The 21,045-nt window shown below is 51.9% G+C and overlaps 1 protein-coding gene across 1 annotated transcript in view; it reads right to left on the reverse strand.

Annotated features, from left to right (window-relative positions):
* Nucleotides 1–14,378: 14,378 nt before the first annotated feature.
* Nucleotides 14,379–21,045, reverse strand: part of LOC126545927 (mite allergen Lep d 7-like) — a 45,820-nt gene continuing 39,153 nt past the window's right edge. The window contains exon 4 of the mRNA XM_050193978.3: nucleotides 14,379–14,668. Coding sequence (XP_050049935.1) covers nucleotides 14,455–14,668 — 214 coding nt within the window. The 3' untranslated portion in view covers nucleotides 14,379–14,454. The remainder of the gene's footprint in view (nucleotides 14,669–21,045) is intronic.

The raw sequence follows: 21,045 nt of genomic DNA on the forward strand, positions 1-21,045 counted from the left end.
TGACAGCAGAGCCAAAGCTTAAAGTAGCGACCATGGTCTTATTGTGTTTGACGATAGCTGACCTGTTGTGGTTGTGCGAATAGGTCGAGGTAGACGTAGAGGAGGACTTGACGGAATCAGAAATTCGGAAGGCCATTCTCCAAAGTGACAATGATTTGAAGCTCATCGAACATCTAGGTAAACGAATTCTAGGCAAAAAACGGGAACAGGAAGCAATTAGGCAAAAACAGGAGGAAATGAGGCAAAAACTGAAAATAATTTCGCAGGAAGGAGGCCTAACAGAAGTAACGAGGCAGTACGTTGCTGCATTGAACAAATAGATTCAAGGTTTGAAGCAGTCAATCAACCGAGTCGACAGCGGCTTGAGAAATCTCTAGGCTGGACGCAGCGAAAGTGGCAGGAAGTCGATAGCACATTTTGGTCGAAAGCCGAGAGGAGTAGTGCCTGCGATATTAGCCGCACGTTCATCGGTGAACTCAAGCAGCTAACGATGCCTTAGTGGCGAACAGAGGCCGTTAAAGGCCGTAATAGTGAGAGCGACGATCGAGGTGCTGTGCCAACAGAGCACTGTAGAGACAGCTAGACCAGCTGTGAATGAATTGGCACAGTCACCGCGCGTGTTGTTAAGAATGGCCATACAGGGTGGCAACGTGCCAGCTTTCAGCCCGCTGCACGTGTTTCAAGCCCACCAGTTCGGAGAACTGCGAAGAGCCGACAGCCACGAGGCGCGTGATCAACTCCGGAAATTGGTACTTGGCCGCACCACCCGGGACAAAGCAGTTCTACGAGGCCCTCTGACGTCGGCACTGAAAGCTGGGCAGTACCGAGAACTGCGGATGACCGGCAGCCACGTGGCGCGCGGTCAGCTCAGGCATGTGGCACTCCGCCGCGCCACACCAGACGGAGCAGTTCTACGAAGCCCTCGGTCGTCGACTCCGGAGCCTTTGTGTGTATGGTTTCGCACCTGTGTGTTTGCGTGTGTTTGGGCGATAAACGATAGTGCGGGGCGGCGACAAGTTTACAATGCTTGGACGAACCTTCCCGACCATTCCTGCTCCGACCCACCTCATCCTCCAAGCCGGCACACCTCACCCTCCATTCCTGCTCCGTCCTCGTCCGAACGATGACGTCGAACTATGACGTCAAGCGGAGAGCTTATAAGCAGCGTTTGCCGGCTGCTAGGAGTGCTCGTGTCGTGATCGTTGTCGGGAGCTGAGTGCTCTGTCATACTAGAAATGTACTAGTGAGCTGTGTGCTCGTAAACTGTTTGCTGTATGTTAGTTTTGCGGGCTCCAGATGGGAGTCGCGCTAGTCTGCCATTGTATGTCCTGTTTTAAATGTAAATCCTGCAATTAAAGCCTGCTCGCCTAGTCCTGTCGTCCCAAGTTCATCTCTACAGCTACGTCCGACGAATCTAATAGTGTGGAGAAGAGAACACACAATGCTTCGTCCGCATCGGCTCCCGTTTTTTGGGAAGTTTCTGACCGGATTTTTTGCTTGTGGGTGCCCAATTTCATCGCCGATGGATCCGTGAAGTTGTGAGCTCCAACTGGATACCAGGCTGTTGCCCAGTTAGTGGACTTTTTCAAATTTTACGGCTCTTTTCACTTCGACCGCGTCACCGGTGGACCACAAGAGTTCGCGGCGGGAAACCGCTCCCGGCCTTTTGGCTGCTCGGTGAGACCTCTTCTTATGGAATACACAGTGCAAGGGGAGGAAGTATCTCCCGACGATTTTCTATAGGATTCCGGCTGGCGATTAGCCGGCCAAAGGCACCATTTGACGAAATCGTCGAAAGACCGGCCCGGCAATAGAGCCAGGCCTAGCGCGGTGCCCGGGCACAACGAGCGTGGCAGGACTGGAGCTGGTGTCAAGAGCCGCATTATTCGTCGTGGAAGAATGCCGACGCTTCCCAGGGAGGACATCAAAATTGTGATCAGAGTGAGGGGTGGCCTGAATATATCCAGGATAGGCCCGACTGTGGTGGCTGATGCAATCAACACCGCTGCTTGCATCGAGGATTCGAAGCGTGAAGCGGACACGATCTGTCCTAATTAACTATCAACAGAATATCGTCGTGGTCAGTACCCCTGAGGAGGAGAACGCAACCAAATATGTTAGGATCAAGAATATTTTGGTGGCGGGTCGTCTGCACGAGGTAGCGGCATACCGGGCGACACCACATGCTACGTGCAAAGGCGTAATACGAGACGTTGCCCATTGTGACGGGCCAGAGGTGTTGCAGCGCAATATTGTTAATGCAAGAAACCCCCTGGCGCTGGCAGTGAAGAGGATCAAGGACACCGGGACCGTCATAATTGCCTTTGACAGATACCGGGTACCCAACTACGTCAGGTATGGCAATGCACTGGTCAGATGTACCTTATATCGTAAGCAGATCGACATCTGCTACGTTTGCGGAAGGCTCGGCCATCGTGCCGACGTATGTCCGACACCCAGCGAAGCCGTATGCAGAGGATGTGGAGCCTCGAACCCAGACGAGCAGCATCAGTGCATGCCTAAGTGCAAGTTGTGCGGCGAGAGCCATCTCACGGCAGGAAAGGAATGCATACAACGCTTTAAAATTCCATACGTCGTTCGACGTCGTCGAAGAGAACAAGCAAGAGCCGAAAGGAGCCGGATGAGAAGCCCTACCCCGGATTACCGCGGTGCCGAGCTCCAGTTCCGGAGCTCGACCAGCACAGGCCCCAGCAAACAGCCCCCGAGGGAGTTCGCCGTCGCTCCAGATCGCGGTCTAGGGGTCGCCACCGTTCCAGGAGTTTATCCTGAAGCAGTTCCCGTGGTCGCTCCAGGGGACGATCTGCTTCCATGGTTCGCTTCGAGCCCAGAAACCGATCGCAGGTCAAGATCCAGAGCCAGGGACATCATCTGCAGCAGCAGGTCATCCACAAGGAGGGCCGCCCCACTTGGGCAGATCGGGTCCGTGGAGGACCATCGCAGGTGATGTCGAGGTCGCTGCCAGAGCATGATGATAGTTTGGAAAAAATCACGAGATTAGAGCGCGAGAACGTGGCCATGAGAGAGAACATTAATAGGCTAATGGCTGAGATAGCAGAGATGAAGGGCGCTAGGAACTCGCAACCCAACGCTAGCGTCAACGCGGAAATTCTGGAAGTCCCGATGGCCGAGGGTAGCGACGGGTCACGACCACCGAAGAAGAGGGCAATAGCTTGTGATCAGCAGAACGTGCCACGTAAAGCTAAATCAGAGGTGCGCGAGATGTTAACCGCTCTCAGCGAAAGTATGAAACACTTAGGTGATAGGATCACTGAGATGCAAAGCAAGATGACAACCTTAGAAGCAAACACCAACCAGCGGTTGGCCAAAATGGAATCCTTTCTCGAGTTTGTTGTGGGCCCGATAGCGCCACCGAACCCACCGATAAGTCTTTCTGACCCAGCAGCTAGCAATGTAGCCCCGATTCTAGCCCTACCTAGGGTCGGTGTTCAGCTCGTAAGAGATGGCTCCGCCCCTTGAGACATTCCGAATTTGGCAGTGGATCTGTAGGGGCTTCTCTAGGCTCCCCTACAGCAATATCTACGCAGTTGTGAAAAGATGCCCCAGGTTATCTTATTACAGGAAACCCTTTCGCCTGGCATCTCGATGACTGGGTTTTGCTCGGTCGCCGTGCAGTCGGGGAGGAGGGGGTATGTACTTTCGTTAGTAAGAAACTCACTCACGTGACACATGATCTCAAATTGGCTGGTAGTAATATTGAGTATTTAAGACTGCTCCGCAAGGCCATAGACATGGCAGGCTCAAGGCCTCTCATTGTCGCAGGGGACTTTAAGGCCCCGCTTCATGTCTGGGGTTATAAATATGATACCAATAAAGGTAACCATCTCTGGCAGAATGCCATGGATCTGGACCTGACGCTGATCGCTGACCCTAACTTTCCAACCCGAATCGGGACATGCACGTGTAGAGACTCTACTCCTGATCACATCTTTGTCAAGAACGTTACTGAGGCCAAATAGTGACCACTATGTTTGTGAGGCCCAGCTTCCTATCGTGGGTAAAAAACAGCGCGAATTCTCGTACACGGACTGGGGATAAATTCCGCAAGCTTTGGGAGGAGAGGCCTCCTTCAGATTCCCGACCTGCCATAGAGCAATGGATAGTTCAGGTCCAAGAGGACGTTCGGCGTGCAACCTCTAAGGTGTGCACCGACCTTCCTGTTGAGAAAATGGACAGCAGTTTAGCCCATCTGTTAGAGGCCAAACAGTCCATTCTCAACAGATGGACGACTTAATCAACTTAGTCAACGACTTAATCGTAGGCTACGCAAAAAGATATCTGAGATTAACAAACACATTGAGGAGCATTGTGTAACCCTCTCTAAACAGCAGTGGGACAAGGTTTGCAATTCGATAGACGGCCAAATGCGCAATGGTAAAACTTGGAGCTTGCTTAAGCATCTGCTTAACGAGACCAATACTAAGTCTAATCAGAGGCATGTCATTGGTAGAACCATACATGAGGCCGCACGAATGACCTCTGAGGACGAATTAATCCGCACGCTTGCTAACAAATATCTCCCAGTCGGCTCAGGGTGGTCTCCTGTACATCTCGATTACCAGGGCCAGGCCAATTCCTACCTGGATGCAGAGTTTTGCGTTGAGGAGATTCGTAGGGTTCTACATGGACTCAATGGTAGATCCACACCAGGGCCGGATGGTATCTCCAACAAGGCGTTGCGAAATCTGGATGACAAATCAATCGCATACCTCTCAGTGGACATTAATGAAATTTGGAGGAATGGAACCGTCCCATTACCTTGGAAGACTGCTCTCGCAGTACTCATCCCCAAACCTGGCAAAACACCCAGCGTTGACAACTTGAGGCCCATCTCGCTTATATCCTGTGTGGGTAAGGTAGCGGAGCACGCGGTCCTGAATCGACTCTCCCGGTTTCTGGATAATAACGACATTTACCCCCATAGTATGATAGGATTCAGACCAGGCCTATCCACACAGGATACCATGAAACTGATTAAGCATCAAATCAGACAACGACTCTAGCGACACTCGGGCCATTTTGCGACTTGATCTTGAGAAGGCCTTCGACAACGTCCTACATTCGCATATCCTAGCCTCGATATCTCGGCTCAATCTGGGTGAGAGATTTTACAACTATGTTAGATCGTTCCTCTCGGATAGGAAGGCTACCCTCCGGGTGGCCGATCTCGAATCACAGCTGCTGGAACTTGGCGAGAGGGGCACCCCACAGGGGTCAGTCATTTCCCCCTGTTTATTCAATATAGCCATGGTCGACCTAAGCAGAAAGCTTCTCGAGATTGAAGGCAACAAACACACTATGTATGCTGACGATATAACTATATGGTGCACAGGAGGCAATGACGGTCAGGTTGAGGGAGCCTTACAGGAGGCCATAGACACTATCGAAACCTATCATCGAAACCACCAGTCTCAAATGCTCTCCCTTGAAGTTGGAACTCTTACCGTACAGTCCCAAGAAGCGCGGTCCAAGGCCCAAGGGGTGGACATCGTTAGAAGACAGACATTAACCTATATACAAGAAACGGTTGCCGCATACCCAGAGTCTATTCAATCAAGGTCTTGGACATGATCGTTGAGTCAGGGGGTACAAATGGCAAGACTATACGCAAGCTAATTGCTAAAAATGAAAGTTGTGGGCTTCTCTCCCGTGCTCTTGGGGCAAAGGAACGACAACACAGTAGTGCAAACAATCACAAGGGCATTTATTGCGCCTTTCGTAGATCAATGCCTGCTAGCCGAGTTGCTATCCACAAAACATGCCGATGGGCGCGCCACAAATCGCGGAAGTCCGACTCACCGCGACCGGAGAGCGAGCGAATATGTTCGCCCCATGCTGGATCCCAACGCCTGGTCGTTCGCGCGTACGGTCACGCGAACGGTGGCGCGTTCGAAGGAGGCCACGCGAGACGGTCTCGCAGAAGCATGGATCGGTGCACGCGCGGGACGTCCGCGGCGTTCGCCGACCCGCAGCCAAAGAGGAAGCGCCTTCTCCCTTCCGCCCCCAAGTAACCCAGCGGCGAGGCGGCGCCAGCAGCGCAACACTCGCGCCATCTCTCGTACTGCGCTTCAACCACACCGACCGCCACGGACCCCAGGCCACGCGGCGAAGCCAGATTACAGGAGACGGGAGCCATGCGGGAAAACAACATATCAGGGGACGCGTGAGAGTCGCGCATCCCCACAAAGTGCTATTCGTTTAGTTAGGAGGGTATCAAATCGGCATCATGGTCTCAAGGAGGATAACCTCATTCGACTAATGCATGCCTTCGTTCTGTGCCACTTTACATACGCGGTAGCCATGCATCGATGGAAACGGAAAGAGCGGGATAAATTGAATGCACAGCTTAGGAAGATTACTAAGCGGGTTCTCGGGTTACCCGTATACACTTGTACAGAGCGCTTAATGCAGCTTGGCATTCATAATACTCTCGAAGAGATTGCAGAGGCCCAGGAGCGCGCACAGCTAACTTGCCTCACTACAACGAAGGCAGGGAGATCCATTTTGCAGGAACTCGGATATCACCCCGATAGAGTAGCGGAGAAGTTCTCTGACGTTCCTCCGTCGATTCGTGAGAACATTACGGTCGCGCCCATACCTAGGAACATGCACCCCGATCATAATCGCGGTAGAAGGAGGGCAAGGGCGGCCAACCTCCTTAGGCAAATACACAGTGATCAGCGACAGGTCAGGTTTGTGGATGCCACTTCTTGTAAGGGACGTCGGGCGTTCACAATCGTCACTGTCGATGGTCGGCAAGGAATCACCAATGCTGCCTCGGTTCGGAAGAGGGACTCCGAAATAGCTGGACAAATGGCTATTGCACTAGCCCTGTTGGATAGCTCACGGGATGTCATCTATAGTGATTCAAGATCTGCAGTCAGAGCATTTGAAAAAGGCACCGTTTCCAAACAGGCCCTCAGTCTTCTTGGGGGCAAGGCAATCACGCACCACTTCATTTATTGGTTTCCCGCACATCAGGGTCAGATAAAGGGTGCTCCTCCCAACCTCAATGAGTCGGCTCACGGGGCTGCGCGTGAACTTGCCCAGCGCGCTACCCTCGACCAATCGAAAGCCGACTCCCCAGAGAACAGGGACACGCCCTCCACCTACAACGAAATTACTAAACACTACTATCTCAGCCGTAGAACCTACTTTGTTCCTCATCCGCGGCTCACTAGAGCTCAAGCATTAACGCTCCGTTTACTGCAAACGAATACCTATCCCAATCCGTAGCTCTTACATGAAATCTATCCGGATAGTTACACCAATGCTACCTGCCGCGATTGTGGAGAAATAGCTACGTTAGACCACATGCTCTGGCGGTGTGCCTGGTCACGCTCTATCATCGATAACAGCTCGGCCAGATGGGAGGCGGTTCTCCGCAACCCTCTTCTGGCTGACCAACTCTGGGCTGTCCAGCAGACCCACGATGCAGCCGAGAGGCGCGGCCTTCCGGTTCCCACGTGGGAGCGGCCCGCTTCGTGAAGACTCACGATCTGCAGGACTTCATTAAAGTTTTGCCATACCATACCATACCATACCGCGCGTGTGCGTCGCATGTAATGTTAACGAGGTCGTTAACGAAGTACGGAGTACTGCTGACCCGACAGACACGAGCACCCATGTCGAGTCATATCTGCGTGCCGAAGTGAAGTGAAGTGAAGTGAAGCTGGACGATGCAGTTGAGGGCAGTTCGCAGGAATGAGAGCTGCGTAGCTCAAGAGAAGACAGTCGCATTGTTCAGGGATCGGTGCAGCTGTCCGCCAGTCTAGGTAGCCAAGAGAGGGATGATTTATTTATTAATCATTCGGACTGTGCGGGTGAGACAGCGATCGAGACCGACGAGCTGTGTGCCGATGCACAGCGTGAGCTGGGCAAGAAAGTTGATTTAAATGAAAATCACTCAGACTGTGCGGGTAGGAGAGCGATCCGGGCCGACGAGATGTGTACCGGCCAGCTTGAGGCACGAGAAGGCGGCACAAAAGAGAATTCAAAGAGAAAGCGCCGTAGAAAGAAGCGCGGTAAAGATCGGCAAGCGGTAAATAATGTAGCGCAGCCAAAGACGGCGACAGACGCAAAAAGCCAGGGTGCGAGGAAAAGAAAGGTGCGGTTGTCGTTGACGACGTTGGCGCGTCAAGCACGTTCGAGCCACCGGACAAAAAGAGACCGAGAAGCATGTTCTGCGCGAACGCGGACAAAGGAGACGGGGCAGTTATGTTCCTCGTCGTTCCGTCGTTCTTTTCAGAGTACAGCATGCAGTGCGAAGGAGCGCAAGTTCGTAATACGAGACGAGGTGGTAAGGACTGAAGTGGGCGCAAGTAAGCACCCCGCCCCCCCCCCCCCCCCACTGATGGAGCTTCTTGTACTTGCCCTTAAAGAAAGCCCGCAAAATACAAAAATAACCGCGTGATAGCGCCACTATTTCAGCGCCCCAGACAACCTGTTAGCAAACGACATTGTTTGCATGCCTTTTTTCGAGACTAATTCACATGCCATATTTATTGTCTAATTTAGTCGGGGTGGACCTTATCACAAAACTGAAATGGTGCCATTTCGGGCATCCAGTATACAGTATACACTGACGATCGATATTAGGCCGTTCACATGCAGACGTGCAGGAGTGACCGAAACCCAGCAAGGAGGGAGGCTACAACGACTGAAGATTGTCCACGAACACTGTCGCAAGGGTTAGCCTTACACGCGCGCCAGACAGAACACACTACAGCCTGGGGAAGGGCCACACAGAAAATAACCACTCTCGGCTTTTAGTGATTGAAATTCCGAGTGCGGAAATCGACGAGAGCCTTACGCACTAATCCTATACATATGTGGCTGGAGTCATGCATAGGGCTAGCGCGTAAATAGTGGAGAACTATGCTTCACCTCATATACGGCCGCGCGTCGACCATGAAATGGGGCAGCGAACAACTTACGGTTCGCGACGTCGTCAGTTTCCTTCCAGTGTCAGACTTACTGTATGGGCACTCGTTTCAAGCACTTACCGGTCGCCTAAAAGCGGTTTATATACTATGTGGTCTTTCAAACGGTACGATATGATCCTGATACAGCACCTGTCAAAACACACATCACTCAAGGAGCTATATAGATATGCTCGCAAGAGTACCGCCCTTGCAGCAAGGAAGTCGTGCGGGGGCGAACGCCCGGCGTCTCCGCATGGTGGCTGGACGATCCTCCCCATCTAGCTCCTTCATTAACCCACACATACCTTCCCTCCTCTGCAAGAACGCCAGACGCCATGAAAATGTCCCCCGTATTATTCAATTGCCTCGTAAGGCCTGATTCACACAGCCGTCATTTTTCCCGTCACGGCATCGGCGTCCGTCAGAACAGAGCATTTCCTTTACGGTTTTCTTTTCTATTTTTTTTTTTTCTCTCAAAAACTGGATGTCGTTGAAGTTAACAGCATCGGCTAAAGTCACCGTCGTCCCGTTTTTGGGGAGCAACCGGCGAGGAAACGGACGCCGGTGCCGTGACGGGAGGTGGAGGTTGACGGCTGTGTGAATCAGGCCTCGAGCGCGAACGTGTTGTTGGAATAAAATTGCACTGTGCAATGTAGTTTGCATTGTTTTGCTCGGTACCGGTTGGAGTAAAGATTCTCAGGTGCGTGGGCAATCTCCTTTCGAGAAGTCCGAGTCGTCTTCGTTTGTGGAAGTATCAGTGGCCCGAGCAAGTATGCATAATACTGCGCCAGCTATCGCGTCACTGCTTCGAATTATGGGTGAAACTGCATTTTTTTAAATCATAGTGTGTATATATGTCGCCCTTTCCTCACGATCGGTTCGCGTACAAATCCATGGTGGAACCACGTTATTTTTTTCTCGCATGCCACGTGATCATGGATATAAGATGTAGAGCATAGCGTAAGCCAATCCTGGTGCGACGGCTGCGGGCACAACGGCGTTTTTTTATTTTATCTCTTCATAACCTTCTTGCAAAGTACTCGGGTATTCGTGCAGTAGTCGCCGTAGGACAGCGGCGGACATCAAAACGACTATAAGGTCCATATAAGAGCTAGGTATATCGGTGTAAAAACCGTGTCTCTCCCTACCTCCATAACCGGGGAGCGCCACTTACACGAACGACGTCGATTCGGACTTACTCTTCTGCTCGAAAGAAGATTACTCGTGCGTATGTGCGAATGTCAGCTCCAATGAACCGATACAACGGTGTAACAGTGCAAGACATTGCGTATTTTTGAGCCAGCTATCGCGCCACAGCTTCGCGTTAGGGGCGAAACTGCTCTTTGTTTTGTTTGTTCTTTCTTTTTAAAGCCCGACAGATAACTTATTTGGTTGTGGATTAACGTAGAAAACTGTTCCCTATGAATTTCTCACAGGTTTCCAACAAATGGTCAGGTTTTTTAATCCGTTTTAAAAGTTCCCCATAGCTTAAGGCTGCCTTTCTGTCCACACATATTCAAGACTTCACATATCACCACGTCTACAGCTGCAGAGTTCGTGGTTCTCCGCAGTGCGTTTCATGTGAGAGATTCCTGAAAAATGGGCATTCTTCTGCGATTCAAAGCCGGCATTACAATCTATGCAGTCGTTCCTCCGACATGGAACTCACTATCATCTGACGTGCGAAATAGTGGGTCTTATCCATCCCTCGCGAGAAAAAGACCATCACATTTCTTTTCAATGGATGCAAGGCAATTGAGGTATCAGTGGAAATGATGGCGCAGATAACAGACGTCGGAAAGAGAAGACCGCTGCGTCCCCATTACTCTCTCAACGACAGACGCCGCGAGACAGTTTCGCATTTCGACACGCATTCTATTGTGAGCTGAGTGGAATACAGCACATACAAGGCGCACCAGACTGTGCAGATTAATTAAACCCTTCGCTGCAACTTGGACCTCCGGCAGGACTGCCTCGACGCGAAGCGTCTCTTCTGTGTCGGTTGTGGTTGGGAGTTGCCTTCACGAGAGCTTATTCAGCACTAATTCGAATGACTGGAGTAACATGACTGGAGTAAAAAAGCGTGACGTCGATCTCGCCTTCACTTTTCGTTCACTGACACCCGGTCACCATGGCTCGAGTGACATGTGTCCCCGTGAGCCGATGCCTGCTCTCGTTCTTATCTTTCTGCTTAGGGTGACAGCTGCTATATAGCATTTTGCACTAAAACTTCTTTATAACAAAACGGGTTATAAAGAAGTAACGTATACAACGAAGTAATCCTAGTTCCCCTTGTAATTCCAAGATATCCATGCATTTAAGATTTCGTTTTAATTAAGCGAAACATTTCTTTAAATGGATATACCGAACCGGCTCCCGCACTCCTGTGCCATCGCTTCCTGTGGTCTCGTGAACACAGCACGCTGTGCCTTGGTTGAAGCAGCGCGTGTCATGCCGTACGAATGCACCTGAACCACAGTCACGAGCAATATCTAGAGGCCACAGATGTCCGTCGCCTCTAGAAGAATAAAAAAATGTTCTTCGCAGCCTAGTCATGCAGGCTAAAATGTTGTGGTACAGCCTGACGTGCACCTGTTCTATCAATGTATAATGCATTGACATAATTCCACGTTGAACGGCTGTGCTAGAAGAACTTATCTTTTTTTTGTCTGACGTGAAAAGAGCGAAGATGACGTCGACAGAGAGATAAACACACACACACACACACAAGGCTCCAGTTCCAACAATGTTTAATCAGGAACACAGGCCACTATGTTATACAAGGAGCGCTATCACAGTTCATCTGTACGAATTCGCGTTCAGGTAAAGCAACACCAGCTAATAACGTCGGGTAAAGCAAGATCAGGTTTTTAAATTTTCGATTATTTCTATCACGTAATCACGTCTATTGGCAGTATGAACCTCGGGCAAGTAAACCTCTGTATTTGTTCCTCTCACTCAAAGCTAGTCAAACGCAGCGTTGCTAACATGTGCGTGTCTGCTGAATGTTTTCAAGAAGTGCTGTCCACACCGGGCTGGGGAGAGTTTCCTTAAGCGGATTGAATGACTGGAATAGTCAGGTAACCCACAACTTGTTCTAGTTTCCGCTGCAGAAAAAGACCTGAAGAAGCCGCGAACCAGCCAACTGGCCTATAGGAGCCACCCAGCGAAGAAGAAAAGGTAGCCGTCATATATTACATACACTTCATGTCGCATAATTTCAAGAAGATCGCCAAGTGAGCTAGAGTAAAGGTGGTGCTGTCTGCCCCGTGCTAGCTTTCTAGGCTCTGAAGAATGACCAACTTTTTTTTCAGCAAGGCATCGGCCTGTGTCGCAAATCACGAAAATAAATACGTCGATTGTCAGGCAGGCGTCGTTTATGAAATTCCTTTGTCATGTGGTAGTAAGTATGTGGGCCAAACCGAGTAATGCCTGATAGGCTGAGGCAACACCAAAACAATGTTAGGAATAGAAGGGGCCACCTGGTAATTCATTGTGGATTGCAAATGTAAACCAAATTTTCACGCCTGCGCTGTGGCGGCTAGAAGCCGTGACAAATGGATTAGGTTAGTAATTGAGTCCAAAGGGATAATTAAGACAGGTGATAGGGGCGTGAGTTTGCATCAATCCCATTATCGCAAAAAGAGTTGCTTTACTCGAACGCGAATGCGCACAGATGAACTGTGATAGCGCTCCTTTTATAAAATAATGGCGTTTTTTTTTTCCCTGATTAAACATTGTTGGAAGTGACGTAAGCTCTGTGGGTATCTTTCTCTCTTTGTCCGTCGCCGTCTTCGCGCCTTTCACATCAGATAATGCTCAACCAACGCGCCCAGCTATCCATCCTAAGGTCATAGTTCTATTTCTTCTTTCTTTTCTCTCTCTCTCTCTCTCTCTTTGTTTTTGGTTTTTGCTTACGCCGTGGTCTTTTGACTTTTGCTCTCGACAGTACGTGGCGCGCCGCCTACCCACACGGATGCGATAAATAATCTGCTTCACGTGAGGAGCCGAGGAACCGTATTTTATAGCGATCCATTTTATTTTACATTTTCGCCCTTCGTCACTGGCTCTGACAAAGGCATGTCGCCGTTATCATCGGGACCAGGCACTCAGCGCGATGATTGATAGGAATGGAAAATAAAATGGATCGTTACAAATTACGACCACTGCTCATGTTCTAAAAAAGAAAGTTTAATTCTGGGTTTTTACGCGTCAAAACAACCATATGATTTTGAGCCTTATAGTGGGGGGAATATTTCGACCACCTGGTGTTCTGTGAGGTGCACCCAATGCACCGGCGTTTTCGCATTTCGCCCCCATCGAAATGCGGCCGCCGTGGCCTTTGGGCTTAGCAGTGCAACGCCAAAGCCACACCGCGGCGGGTGCTCGCATGTTCTCGGCCTTGCGTAGGCGGCGACAGGTGTATACGTACAAGCTCAGAGGGTTGCAGCGCTTCGCGGACACGTTCTCGAAACACTGTAAGCCGCTAGTTGACCACGCTCGACCATGAGGTTTTAGATTCGTTATAACGATCGCAGCAAGTTATAGCGAGGTTTTACTGGCTTCAGCGCGATCAATGCGTGTTTTCGCATCGGTCAGAACGCAAAATAAAATCAAAAGCGGGCCGTAGCCACAAGGCCGCACTCATGCCGAACATAAGTGTTCAACAAGCAAAACATCTTAAGCAAGATACATTTGGCACATACATACGTGTTATGTCCCAATCCACGCGTCACGAGCAGTCTTTAATTCAATACCAAATCTGGCGATCCCTTTTACACTAGTGTACAGTCGGCGTCACCCTTGCGTCGAGCACGGGAACGGCGGCCGCCGGGGTGCTCCTCAGCCGGCCAGCGATGGCTGGGCCAGAGATTAGATGCGTCGGCTGCGCGTGCCCAGACATCTTTTATTAGGCGGCGCTGGCTGGCCGAGGAGCACTCCGGCGGCCGCCGTTCCCGCACTCGACTCAAGGGTGACGCCGACTGTAGATGGTGCAGATTTAGGCTGGAGCCAGACAAATAACGCATTCGAGTTAAAAACGAGGACACACAAACGCACGCGCAAATATGTTACCTACATGGGCTCATCAGGGAACGAATTGTGACCCACATGCTACATTACTCGCGAATGCTTTGAGTTGTGAAATTCGACGGGTATGATGACCATGCACTGACTGCGTAGTTCGCAATATTACTGTGCAAGAGAACAAGGATAGCACCACGCGTATATATTATCTAAAAGAGAATTACTCACATGTCTGTCAGAAATATTTCGCGAAGACCGTTTCCCATAGCCTTGGAGTTACCGGCGCTCCAAGGACCCCGTCTTCAACACTTGTGATAGAACAAATAAGCACAAATTCGAGCGGCGGCTTCCAAAAGCGTCGCAGTCGTGCGAATAGAGATAGTCCAAACGCGCTTTGGTCGCGAGTTTATTGGCCTTTTCAGAACATTCCGGCGAGTCAAGCTGGGTCACACTGCGACGTGCACACCTAGAAAGTGAGCTTGAGTTCTCGTATCTTTCTCTCAATCTGTGAGCTGAGTACCTTCTCGACGCGCGAGCGCACAATGCCCTTGAAAAGCCTGGTGAAGTATGTGGAGAAGAAGTTGAACATGTAGCTGAGCGGTCCGAGACCATTGATCTTGAGGGTGAATCCCAGCAACTCCTGCACCTTGAACCGGCGCAGCTGCACGACTCCGTCCACCCTAGACCGGAAGGAAATACGAAAAGTGGGCGAAAAGCAGACCCGAGTCAGCGCAAATCATACGGCTGCAAAGTTATACGGGCACGCAGTTCACAAGTAGATAAAGGGCGTCCTATCATGCATCGAGCTTTAGAAAAAAAAAAAAAAAAACACTCACACACACACAAACCACTGACGCGTTCTACGTGAATAGACCAAGTCCATGTTTTTAGAGCCTTGTTGAGAAATCACCAGTATTTTTTTTTTTAGTCTCTGACATCCAATTGTTTAATTAAAAGTTACTTGCTATTTTTAACTGCTGCCCTAAGCGCCAAGATGTCAATTCGGCGGTAGCTGAGATTGGTAAAGCAGGTTGAAATGAGGTGTCCAGCAAGGTACACGTCGCGTATTTGCTTTTTCTGAAATAGAGGAAGCCCGTGAAAAAGCTCCGTGCCCTTACACTCTGTGAAGAAGGATGACAAGCGAAGCTGTGTATGTGGGCCCCTTAATGGCGAACTGCACCTCCGCCGCAGGTCGGCCCGGTATTGCACAATTTTCGGGATCGGCCCACGTATGGGGAGCGCTTAACGCCTGCTTCACCTCCTCCGCGGTTCGGCCCTGCATTGCACTACCTTCGGGATCGGTCAACGTATGGGGAGTGCTTAATGCCTGCTTCAGATCCGCCGCGGGTCGGCCCGGTATTGCACAATTTTCAGGATCGGCCCACGTATGGGGAGCGCTTAACGCCTGCTTCACCTCCTCCGCGGTTCGGCACTGCACTGCACTATACCTTAGGGATCGGCCCATGTATAGGGAGTGCTTAATGCCTGATTCAACTCCGCCACCGGTCGGCCCTGCATTGCACTACCTTCGGGATCAGTCCACGTATGGCGAGTACTTAACGCTGTTACGTTTCGCCTACGACGCGCGGTATAGCCGGCGCGGATGCAACGGACGCCGGGGCTTCGTTCCAAGCAGCGGACATTTTGGCCCGTTCAGCGCCGCCGATACGCCTCCCCGCCAAGCGCGTCCAGGCGTGTTTCAGTGCCACGTGTCTTCGTGTGTGCGTGTGTGTGTGTGTGCCACGCTTGTCAAAGCGCAGCAGCCGGGGAGAGGAGCTCCCCAAGTGTGAAGCGAGGAGGTCTGTCCGGCGCCCGGCCGGCGGTTGAGTCACTACACTCGTCTCAACATGCATCTCAGCTCGTCCGTCCCCCGCCGTCACGTGGTCACATCCCGTGACCTTCCTTCTTGCCCTCAACTGCGAAAGTATAAGAGCAGCTGCCCCCGGACGCCAAGAGAGAGGCTCCGATTTCTTCTGTCGAGTTACGTGCTCTCCCGTCTCTCACTTCGGTCGACCTGACCGCCCGCTCTTTTGCGATGTTAGAATAAACCAGTTGTTCTGTTACCAGTCGACTCATGCTTTGCCGGGACCTTCGGATGCTTCCAGTGCCCCAGGCCGCCAGGCCAACGCTACCCTTGGGGCTTGCGACCCGTTTGCAATAACGGGCGTCAGCACTGAGGTTCCAACAACTCGTGCCAGCGGTGCGATACCTAACAGCTGGTTGCCAGCGGTGAGATCGCGACAACGGAGGCCAGCAGCGAAGAGATGCGGTTGAATGTATGCTGAGCAGCACAACGACCATCCGGGAGCAGTGCAACGAGCCCTGTGTGATGACTGGTTGCCTGCAGCGGAACGACTGCGCTGAAGTCTTGGCTGCGAGGTTTGGTGAGTGCGGGACTTTCTTCTTCTGAGTTTTGCCAGGCTTTTGTTAGTGTTAGAAACAGAGCTGGTAATTGTGGTTGTCGTTGCTGCCGGGTTAGTTTGCGGCAAGACAATAGTAGGCAGTAGAGAAAGCAGCATTCAGAGCAGCCATGGATTTGAAGTCGTTGCGCAAACCGATATTGCTGGAGCTTGCAAGAGAGTTGGGTCTGGATGTCTCAGACAAACTCAGAAAACCAGAACTGCTAAGGGCTATTCTTGAGTTAGAAGCTGAGGATGACGAGCTGTCGGATTGCCTTGAGACCATTGAGGAGCGGGCAAAAAGACATGAGCGCGAACTTAAAGAGCAGAAAGAAAAAGAAGAGCGCGAACACGCTTTGGAATTGAAGCGTCTCGAGATAGAGATGGAACGCGCTCGTAATGGAAGTCAGGCACACGGTGCAGGAGAACGAGTATCGTTCAAAATGACTGACCTGATGCGGCCGTTTAAGCTTGGAGAGGACATTGGTTTGTTCCTGGTTAACTTTGAGCGAACGTGCGAGAAGCAGGGGTTCTCTCGGGAAACGTGGCCACAGCGCTTGCTCACTTTGTTACCCGGCGAGGCGGCCGACGTAGTCGCTCGCTTGAAGAGAGAGGAGGCAGAGGATTTCGACAAAGTGAAATCGAGTCTGCTAAAAAAGTACAGGCTGTCAGCGGAGGCGTTCCGACGGAAGTTTCGGGAAAATGAGAAAGGCAAAAGTGAGTCATATACAGAGTTTGCCTACAGGCTAATGTCAAACATGCAGGAGTGGCTCAAAGAAGAGAAAGCGTTTGGTGACCACGAGAAAGTTCTGCAGTGTTTCGGGCTAGAACAGTTTTATAGTCGGTTACCTGAGAACGTGCGGTACTGGGTCTTGGATAGGCCAGACGTTAGTACGGTGGCTCGAGCCGCTGAGCTAGCCGAGGAGTTTGTGACGCGTCGGGCTCGCGGAGCTAAGGACGGTCAAAAGGGTGAATTTGGCTCCAAGTTTGAGAGGCCAAAGTTCACGCCCATGAGAGCAAAGGGGGACACACGTAGTGCGGATGCGAGTGAAAGCAGTCCGACCGAACGTAAGGAGACGGCGGCAGCCGAAGCCGAACGCAGAAAACGGTTCGAGGCGAGGCAAGCGCGCGTGTGTTATACGTGTCAGAAGCCGGGTCACTTTTCGGCGCAGTGTCCAGAAACAAAAACAAAAGTCGTGTTTTTGTCCTTATGCAGCACTGACGAGAACATGAAGCTTCTCGAGCCTTACATGCGAGACCTCCTCGTGAACGGGAAAGAGTGCCGAGTGCTTCGCGATTCAGCAGCTACAATGGATGTAGTTCACCCCTCTTACGTAGAACCCGATATGTTCACGGGCGAGTGCGCATGGATCAAGCAAGCCGTGGAAGCTCATAGTGTGTGTCTGCCCGTAGCAAAAGTGCTTATTGAAGGACCTTTCGGAGCGCTTGAGACGGAGGCCGCAGTGTCATCTATGCTGCCCCCCCATTACCCGTACCTATTTTCGAACAGGTCCGATCACCTCCTGCGCGAGAAGGGGCTTTTGTTTGGTGAGGCTAGCGTTCAGGCCTTAACCAGATCGAAGGTTCGGGAGCTCGCTGCAAAGGCGGTAGTTGCGGGGCCGACGTTGTCGAACAATGAGAAAGGGTCAGAGGCGCAGCAAGCTGATATTCAGAGCACGCCCGAACTGAATAAAATTGAGCCTGTAGCGTTAAAGGCACCAGATACTGGAGAGGAAATTCCCGATGCGGGAAAGTTAGAAGAGCTATCTCCAGATTTGCTCATCGCGCCTACGTCAGACGGACTTAACAGGTTGCTAAAAGTCAGCCGGTCGGCTTTGATAGCCGAGCAAAAGAAGGATGGCAGCCTAGAAAACATACGCTGCATTATCAAGGAAGGTATCGCCAAGAAAAATGCTCGCTTTGTGGAAAGAGGTGGGGTCCTGTACCGGAAGTATCTAGACCGCAGGGGAGTGGAGTTCGATCAGCTGATCGTGCCTCAATGCTATCGTCAGGATCTGTTGCGCTTGTCGCATGGGGGTTCGTGGTCCGGACACCTAGGAGTTAAGAAAACTAAGGACCGTCTCTTGCAAGAGTACTATTGGCCAGGGTGTTTTCGGGACGCAGACCACTTTGTGAAGACATGCGACACCTGTCAGCGGGTGGGCAAGCCAGGGGACAAATCGAGGGCGCCGTTGAAGTTGGTACCTATCATTACGGAGCCTTTTAGACGGCTCGTTATTGATACAGTGGGACCTCTGCCGGTAACAGCCACAGGGTACCGACACATTTTGACTGTGATCTGCCCAGCGACAAAGTTCCCTGAAGCAGTGCCGCTTAAAGAACTCAGCTCAGTTGAGATAGTCAGTGCACTACTGTCCATATTTGCGCGAGTTGGTTTTCCTGCGGAAATCCAGTCAGATCAGGGCACAGTGTTTACTAGCGCTTTGACGACAGCCTTTCTCGAAAGGTGCGGGGTAAAGCTGTTACACAGCTCAGTGTACCACCCACAGTCGAATTCCGTTGAGAAGCTCCACTCCGTCATGAAGCGCGTGTTGAGAGCATTGTGTTTTGAACATCAAACTGACTGGGAGCTGTGTCTGCCTGGTGTGACGTTGGCATTAAAGACCGCGCCGCATGCGGCTACGGGGTTTTCGCCAGCTGAGCTAGTGTACGGTCGCTCGCTGCGTTCTCCGCTTCGCATGCTTCGAGACGGATCACTGCCCTCTCCAATGGCTGCAGACTATCTCTTCCACAAATGGCCGCCTCCTGCGCTGGAGCCTCGCTTTGCAACAATATTCCTTTGAGGTGCGTTACAAAAAGGGGAGTCTCAACGGTAACGCCGATGGCTTAAGTCGAAGCCCCTAACGTGGGAATCAGCCTCAAAATTGTTTGTTACTGATGTTTTTCTTCCTGAGGCAGGATTTTTAACATATTTCTTTTGTGTAGTGTTTCAAAGTGATGATGTGCTTTCTAGTGCAATTTTCCGATTTGTGGACGCGTTCTGAGTGCTGCTAAACTACTGTAAGGAACTATACAGTAGTATAAAAGGGGAAAGAGCCTGGCAGGGCTAAGTGAGGGCTGTGCCGTGCTTGCTGACTGAGCGGTTGACTTTCGGCGTAGTTCTAACGCTTGCCGGGAACGAGAACAAAAATGTCAACTCTCCCGAAGTCACTTTGCAGTGTCCTGTGTGAACCTGAACGAGAGAACGAGGCCTTCTCCGTGCGCTGCGCTCAAGAAACGCCGACGGACGCCCGACTTCGGTTATGTGCATCATCGAGCGACATCCCTCCGGACAGCGGATGCAGTCCCCTGACCATCGGGATCTCCTTCCCCCGGCGGGGCGGTCTGTTACGTTTCGCCTACGACGCGCGGTATAGCCGGCGCGGATGCAACGGACGCCGGGGCTTCGTTCCAAGCAGCGGACATTTTGGCCCGTTCAGCGCCGCCGATACGCCTCCCCGCCAAGCGCGTCCAGGCGTGTTTCAGTGCCACGTGTCTTCGTGTGTGCGTGTGTGTGTGTGTGCCACGCTTGTCAAAGCGCAGCAGCCGGGGAGAGGAGCTCCCCAAGTGTGAAGCGAGGAGGTCTGTCCGGCGCCCGGCCGGCGGTTGAGTCACTACACTCGTCTCAACATGCATCTCAGCTCGTCCGTCCCCCGCCGTCACGTGGTCACATCCCGTGACCTTCCTTCTTGCCCTCAACTGCGAAAGTATAAGAGCAGCTGCCCCCGGACGCCAAGAGAGAGGCTCCGATTTCTTCTGTCGAGTTACGTGCTCTCCCGTCTCTCACTTCGGTCGACCTGACCGCCCGCTCTTTTGCGATGTTAGAATAAACCAGTTGTTCTGTTACCAGTCGACTCATGCTTTGCCGGGACCTTCGGATGCTTCCAGTGCCCCAGGCCGCCAGGCCAACGCTACCCTTGGGGCTTGCGACCCGTTTGCAATAACGGGCGTCAGCACTGAGGTTCCAACAACTCGTGCCAGCGGTGCGATACCTAACAACGCCTGCTTCGCCTCCGCCGCGGTTCGGCCCTGCATTGCACTGCCTTTGAGATCAGCCAACGTATGGGGAGTGCTTAACGCCTGATTCACCTCCGCCGCCGGTCGGCCCTGCATTACACTACCTTCGGGATCGGCGCACGTATGGGGAGCACTTAACGCCTGCTTCACCTCCGCCACCGGTCGGCCCTGCATTGCACTACCTTCGGGATCGGCCAACGTATGGGGAGTACTTAACGCCTGCTTCACCTGCACCGCGGTTCGGCCCTGCATTGCACTGCCTTCGAGATCGGCCCTCGTATGGGGGGGGGGGGGAGGGCTTAACGCCTGCTTCAGATCCGCCGCGGTTCGGCCCTGCATTACACTACCTTCGGGATCAGCCAACGTATGGGAGTGCTTAACGCCTGATTCACCTCCGCCGCCGGTCGGCCCTGCACTGCACTACCTTCGGGATCGGCCCATGTATGGGGAGCACTTAACGCCTGCTTCACCTGCACCGCGGTTCGGCCCTGCACTGCACTACATTTGGCATCAGCCCATGTATGGGGAGCACTTAACGCCTGCTTCACCTGCACCGCGGTTCGGCCCTGCATTGCACTACCTTTGGGATCGGCCCACGTATGGGGAGTGCTTAACCGTGTTAAGAACGGCCCGCTGAGGTG

The sequence above is a fragment of the Dermacentor andersoni genome, chromosome 1 (assembly GCF_023375885.2).
Source record: "Dermacentor andersoni chromosome 1, qqDerAnde1_hic_scaffold, whole genome shotgun sequence".
Taxonomy (NCBI): domain Eukaryota; kingdom Metazoa; phylum Arthropoda; class Arachnida; order Ixodida; family Ixodidae; genus Dermacentor; species Dermacentor andersoni.